This window comes from Cottoperca gobio, chromosome 12, assembly GCF_900634415.1.
Source record: "Cottoperca gobio chromosome 12, fCotGob3.1, whole genome shotgun sequence".
Taxonomy (NCBI): domain Eukaryota; kingdom Metazoa; phylum Chordata; class Actinopteri; order Perciformes; family Bovichtidae; genus Cottoperca; species Cottoperca gobio.
The window spans coordinates 1,167,814-1,174,873 of record NC_041366.1 but is presented as its reverse complement, the minus strand read 5'-3'; the positions used below and the strand labels follow the sequence as shown (position 1 = coordinate 1,174,873).

The 7,060-nt window shown below is 37.9% G+C and overlaps 1 protein-coding gene across 1 annotated transcript; it reads left to right on the top strand.

The window, feature by feature from the left end:
- Positions 1-536: 536 nt before the first annotated feature.
- Positions 537-5,825, top strand: tdgf1 (teratocarcinoma-derived growth factor 1). Its single transcript, XM_029444913.1, has 6 exons — positions 537-920; positions 1,013-1,068; positions 1,890-2,099; positions 3,484-3,598; positions 3,697-3,806; positions 4,773-5,825. Exons 1-6 carry the CDS (start codon positions 898-900, stop codon positions 4,874-4,876), a joined length of 618 nt encoding a protein of 205 aa, XP_029300773.1. The 5' UTR covers positions 537-897; the 3' UTR covers positions 4,877-5,825.
- Positions 5,826-7,060: the final 1,235 nt, after the last annotated feature.

Sequence of the window (7,060 nt, the reverse complement as noted above, 5' to 3'; positions counted from 1 at the left end):
GCTAGATGACCTGTAATGTAACGTAATAATGTAATGTAATGTAATGTAATGTAATCTAATAATGTAATGTAAAATCACACTGAATTGAAGGCAAAAACGTGTTCCTTTATCATTGGGGAAATTATCTTATTTCTTAAGAAAATGTAACAATTATCTGAAAACAAATGTTTTGCTATCATTGTTATTATTAGCATTTGTAAAATATAAGATATATTTTGAATTACATTTATTGTAGTCAGTCAGAAATGTATTATCTCAGGATAAACCCCTTGAGATGTATCATCACTCACCAGACACATAAAAAAACAGAACAACACACAATAACATGAACACAACAATGACAGAAACCGGCAAACAATGGCAAGACAAAAAAAGGAAATAGACGAGACACAATCAAAAGAAAAATATATAATTAAAGGAAGAGTGATAGCATAGCTGAAGACATAGGCAATTTGTTTTCAGACATTGACATTAACATTGATTGTAAGTTTTATAGGCTTTGCAATTGCAACACTTGAGTGTCCGTTATTGTTGATTCCACCTGAACACGTCAGACAGGCGGAAACAGAGCGATCGGGAGGGGGCGAGGCTAAGAGAGTCACCTGCAGAGCTGAGCGCAGAGCGCAGATACTCAGTGCAGGAGCGTCTGTCTCTCCAGCTCCTTTTTCGTTTGTTCAAAATCGGTGGCAGGAAGTCAGGCAGGAACTTCATTTATGGAAACTGTTACCTTCTTCTAACTTTTGGACACAGCAAACTGCGAAACTTGTTTTTATTGTTTTGCAAATCTTTTCTGATATAATTTCTCACCATCTGTCTGGGGATTTATTTTAGTTTTATTTATCAAGGGCAGAGTTGAGTTGAGTGTTTTGGTGGATTTGTTTGAATCTCTCCAGTAGAATGAGTTTGACACAGCTGCTAATGTGAGTTTGCGGACCATGTGAGACTTGTTAATATTTCCGAACAAACAACTCGTTCCTTTTTGAAGTTGCTAATATTACATTTTTATTTTCAGGGTTGTGCTCTGTGCAGCGACCTGTGTCCACTGTGCTGCTGCTCCGCCTGCTGCAGGTCTGTGAACACATTCATCACACACTTTTATTTTATGTACGAGAAACAATATGAGTTTTTTATTTATTTATTTTTTAAAGACAAATATTTTCATATAACTATATAGAACATTGAAATCTGTTGGAACAGAAACTCTGTCCCAGAGCTTTTAAAACCTCCAATTGAAATTCAAATGATGTTGAAACCACGTCATTTGAATTTGAGGTCAAATGTTTATCTCTGTTTGTACTTCAAAGATATTAGTATTTTCGGGGCATTTTGAATAGAGTATATGTTGCCTCTGTCACATAAGCAGGATTTCAGTTTTTGAAGCTGCATTAAATGCCAGACAGTTTAAAGGACCAGACCAACTTTCACTACCGGTCAAATATACTAAACATTCTTGCTGACTGTTCTCAAATGAGGGAAGTATAGTTTAAGGTTTTTGGGAATATTTCTCATGCTATTGCAACTTTGACAGAAACAAATGCAGACTCGATGCTCACTGGTGAGTTGCACAAATCAAGCAAATGTCTACTCGTGATCTACACGCTGTACACAAATGGAAATATGCAAAACATCAATTAGCATTTCTCGAACACCAGTTAGCTATGATGTACAGTATGTGTTATTTGTAGTTATTGGGGCAAAACATAAAAAGCTACTGAGACAGAGTAAATTGGAGGGAGCAGAAGACATTATAATATAAGAATTAGTGGAACATGATTCAGGAAGAGCCCCTCGCCTTTCTTCTTTACAGTCAGTGTTTGAGGAAGACGTGACCTCATACAGTGAGGATTTTCTGGATAAAGTCTGAACGTGTTGTGTTTTTATTCATTCAGGCTGTGAGGGAGACGAGTGCAGCACGGGCCAGACCTCCCCTCCACCCTCCTCCTCTTTATCACCATCTTTATCTTCTTCTGTGGTGGTGAAGTCCCAGCAGCCCTCCCAGGAATTCCTGGGCCAGTTTACCCAGGTGAGCTCACCAAACAGTGGGGACCGTAAACACCGCGACGCCAGCGCCGTCCTGCCCTTCATCGGCCTCACTGGCAGTAAGTTGACACTTCACCTCAGTATGCACAGATGGAGGCAGTAAGCCACACAAACAAACCGAGACAATAATTTTCCACTTCCACTGAAAATAAATCCTGTAGCTTGTTTGAAGAAATATGGGAAATTAGTGTCTGTGTCGAGACATAACGCTCACGTTATTTAAGTGTTTGTTTTTTAAATAGTGCAACATTTGTTGGACTAACATATTTAAATTTGACCAACAAAACGAAGAAATAAAAAAATAAATACAACAATTGACAACAGGTGACACGTCATCCTGTCGAGACACTCTGGGACAGACGACAGTTTTTACATCAATGACGAACTTTACGAAAGAACTTGAATCACGACTCTGGTCTATGTCTCAAACATGAATGTGTAAAACAGGTGCATGGCTATGAACTAAAACGACTAGAATCTAGACAATAATTCTGTAGCATGTATTTAAGACAGTAAATAAAACTTTGTTTTATACAAATACTTTATTGCAAAAGTACAAAAAAAATCCATCATTACCATGATTTTTGGTTTCTTACAATAATTATTTCAAAGAAAATAAAGAACAACCTGGTCAGAAAATGTATCCTATACAAAAGTATTACAATATATATCAAGTAATGACGATAAAATATCTAAAGAACAAAATCCAAAACAGATTGCTTATGTCACATTCAACACAACAGTACATTTAAAATGTTTTTTTTTTTTTTATTCTTTGTAAAATTTACACAAGTTTCCCATTTCAGTCCCTTTAGAAAAAGTCTCTAAAAGAAGTCGTAAAATGAGGAATAGTGACCGGCTGACCATCGAGGCGCTCGTCAGTTAGTTTTAGTGTTGTTGTTTTTTTCAGATGTTTGTTCTGATTCTCAGTGTTTGTCTGCTGATGTGAAGCAGAGGACAGGAATGTGCTGCCAGATGGAGACTCTGGTTTATCTCACAGAAACCGGCAGAGAGAGGCTCAACCTGAGGTTTGAGGGCCTTGCAGCGGCCTCAGTGGTCTTTGGAAAGTAGCAGATGCAACAAATTAAAACCCATATAACTAATTAAATATAAAACAGTTTTCAAAAGAGGAAATAAATTGGAGAATAAGATACATGGAGGGAAACATAAGTAACTTCATAATTCAATGAAACAAAAATAAAACTGAAAAAAACAACATTCTATACAAACATTTTCAGATATGCAGATCCCTCTTTGACCTCACATCACTATTGTTCGATTATGTTCGACTAAATAAGAGTTCATGTCTGAAAGCTTCCATTTGAGTTGGATGCAAAAGACAAAGTGGTTTAGTAGGGGGTGTGTTACGTGGACTATTTGAAGGAAATGGAGTTAGACCGTTTGTTGTTGGTTGCAACTCTAATATGGGTCTTTTCCCTGCAGGTGCTGAGCAGAGTCGGAGTTGTTGTAAGAACGGAGGAACCTGTATCCTGGGCAGCTTCTGCGCCTGCCCTCCGTTCTTCACAGGGAGGAGCTGCGAGTACGACCAACGCGTCAGGTAAACACTCTAAATCCTCACTTTAATTGATTATTGCCTCAAACTAGCCGTTATTGTTTCATTAGTTTGGTTATTAATTTTTTTCTGTCTGCCTGTAGGAGCTGTGGTTCGATTCTTCACGGTGAGTGGGTTCAGAAAGGATGCTCCTACTGTCGCTGTGGTTACGGCGTTCTCCACTGCTTCCCTCATGTCTTCCATAAAGACTGTGGTGAGAAACGCACACCTGACACGCGTCACCTGATGTTCTGCAGTTGCCTGGATCACATGATCATTTTCCATCAGTTTTTAGGTGGAATTGTTCCCCCTTTTGGCAGAGCTGGATAGAGTTATGTAGATTTACACTGTGGTGTTTTTCAGCTGACGGAACAGAAAGGGTGTGGACGACACCCTGCAGTCAGACGCCTGTTCAAAAGCTGTGTCGTTCACACTTCTCACTCCAAACAAAAAGATATTGACCCAGGTGTTCACAGTAAACTCCCACTGAGTGTAAACGCACCTCTGAATGACCACAAGCCGCCCTCCTACTCATTTACATTCCAAGGCTTTTATTCCAAAATGCCAAACACTCTCATAACCGTCAGCTCCGCCGCAAACATCCCACAATAACAGCATTCTTTAGAGTCGCAGCAAATGCAAAAGTCCAAGTTAACATGACCTTAAATAAAAAAATAAAATAAAAACTTTTGAGGGAAAGTGATGTCATTGCAGCAAAATGGAGTACAAGAACAGATCACGACATCTATTGCACGTCTGTCTGTCCTGGGAGAGGGATCCCTCCTCAGTTGCTCTACCTGAGGTTTCTTTCATTTTTCCCCCTTTACTTATGGGGTTTCTTTTAGGAAGTTTTTCCTTGTGCGATGCGAGGGTCTAAGGACAGAGGATGTCGTAACCTGTAGTCTGTAAAGCACACTGAGACAAATGTATAATTTGTGATATTGGGCTATATAAATACATTTGATTTGATTTGATAGATAAGTAACACTGAATGCATTATGTGTATATACTATACACAAAATGAAATGTTGAAAATGAAATATTAAAGTTAGTAAATACTCTCACATCATAAAATAGTAACCACAAAGAGTATTGAGACAAACTATCAAAAAAACGTGATGAAATGAGAAAGTAATAATAATAATAATAACGAGTTGTTTCTATTGTGCTCTACTTCCAGATGACTCGGAGGAGGTGCATTGGTTTCACTCTTCAGCTTTCAGGACAGTCCACCCCGCCTGCTTCCTGTATCTGATGCTGCTTCTTCCCCTGCTTCTCATCTGAGGAGTTTTCTTTTTTTGAATGTACGCTGTACATGGATGTGGACTATGCAATATTTCTCGAGCTGCTTCTTCAGGACTAAATATTTTCAAACGCAGAGCTTTATAATCCTTCAAAGAAAATTGTATTTTGTCAAAATGCAAGTGGAAGAGTAAAATATTGTTTGAAAACTGGAAATCAGGAATTGTTCCTTCCTGAGTGAAGACATCCTACTTTCAAGTGTTATTAAAAACAGATCATGTGGAGTTTAAATGTGCAGTTTGACTGTGTGCTGTGGTTCTTACAGGAGCTCTGCTGCACACTGAGCTCAAATGTGTGGATCTGTGTGATAACTGAATGGACCACTTGGCCAACTTAACATTTTCAAGAATTCACTAAACTCCAAATTGACTGAGTTTCTTGAAACAAGGAAGACTGTTGTATCTGAACTAGTTCCAGTTTCCTCGTGTCTCAAGAAATGTTTAGGAAATGGTGTAAATATCTTTAAAATATCTCTTCACTGGCAGATTCGAACATTTTAGCATTCAATTCTGAATCCAATGATCCTCTGTGTCTTTTAAAACAAAGTGACTCATCAGTTTTTAAGCGACTGAAGTTCAAACTGTGTTAACTAAACCTCCCCTTCCAGTGGAAGGTAGTCTGTGTGTCTGTGGTGCCTTGAAGAACAAAGTGTAATTGAAGGAAGCTGTACATAAGATTTTTATGAAAAGTATGTTTTTTTTTTTGTAGATTTAGGCTCTGTAGCTTTATGTGAAATGTTTCTTTGTAAAGGAAGACACTTTCTGTTTTTTAGCTTTGTCTTCTGTCTGTTTGCACAAACTGTGAGTAGATGTGACATTATGTCCTTTTGCATATATACTTATTGATTATGTGTTAGTTGCACATGTCTCGTGTTTGTGTTGTGAGAGTCTGTCCCTGGAAAAAACGCATCATTAAACAAATGTGACCCTGAGTAACGTGAAAGTCGACTTTTTTATATAAAAACACCACACCGGTTATATTCTTTCTGTGGTTGGGGACCCCTGCCTTAAAAGACTCCCCCTGTTATCTGTAGTTATTTTCACTGGGACACCTCCCTGTATCTTATCTCCAGAGGTTATTGATGAGCTTGTTATTGATTATCAGCTGCTCTCTTATCTTAAACTAACACATCAGCTGTTCTGCAGTCTGTCGGCCGCCAGCTGCTACAGCTTTAAAATAAAAGCAATCATTTCAAATGAAAAAGACCTGAAGGATAATTCTGGTTAATTGCATCTTTTTGTCCCATATTGTAGTTTGTCCTGTATTTGTAACGCTGTACTGTTGAATCTGGAAACGCAGTGCTAAAAGAAGCCCTACAAAGGGTCACCGGATGAATCTGAGGTGGAATGTGATTATTGATAGTGTAGGAAAAAAGAGGAATATTTGTTATTTGGACTTTTCTGTAGTTGGTTGTTATTTATAAATCCTTGTGAGAAATTTGGAGGAAAAGTATTTTAGTGTAACTGCTAACAGTCTTGAGTTGAATGGTCGGGAATTTCTGGTTTAATCTTAAAGATGTGTTATTTTTCAAATAGTTTTATATGGTTTCAAATAAAGAAGCTAAATCTTTATCGTTAAAATAACGAAAAACGGCATCTGTCAAATACAGTAAATGTAGTGCAATACAAAGTCTGAAATGTGGTATAAAATGGAAGTACTCAATTAAAGTACAAGTACTTCTAAATCTTTACTTAAGTAGAGTTCTTGTCTTGCCTTCATACCTAGCTGCATTCAGCCTGAAGTTTATAAAGTGGAAACAGCACAAATTGCATTTTTCTCAGTTTAATCCCACGGTAATCAGACTATAAACTCTTCTTTGTTATCCACCAATCCCATACAACAATTTGTATAAAGCCAGTGTTCTGATCAGACAGATACCATCTATAAAGAACAAGTGGAAAATGTGATTTTAACGTGCTGTTTCTGCTGGTTCCTGGATGTTTTGTTTGTGGATCTCTTTAAAATGAGGTTAAAGGGATTGGAGGAGATTTAAGGAGCTGCAGGTGGAGACAGAGGAGCTCCTGGAGTCTGAGCAGAGTAGGAGCAGCAGGAGATTGGAGCAGAATGAAATGGATTAAAGGAGATGTGAATAAGAAAACAATAGTTGAATGCTTTTACCCCCCATTTCCACGTCCTTTTTTCATCCTCATCTTCACATGCTTCACT

Excerpts from the sequence above, each read along its gene's own strand:
- tdgf1 (XM_029444913.1), top strand. The coding sequence starts at position 898 with ATGAGTTTGACACAGCTGCTAAT. Across the intron at positions 1,069-1,889 it reads TGCTGCTCCGCCTGCTGCAG|GCTGTGAGGGAGACGAGTGC; the intron begins GTCTGTGAACAC and ends TTATTCATTCAG. Across the intron at positions 2,100-3,483 it reads CTTCATCGGCCTCACTGGCA|GTGCTGAGCAGAGTCGGAGT; the intron begins GTAAGTTGACAC and ends TTTTCCCTGCAG.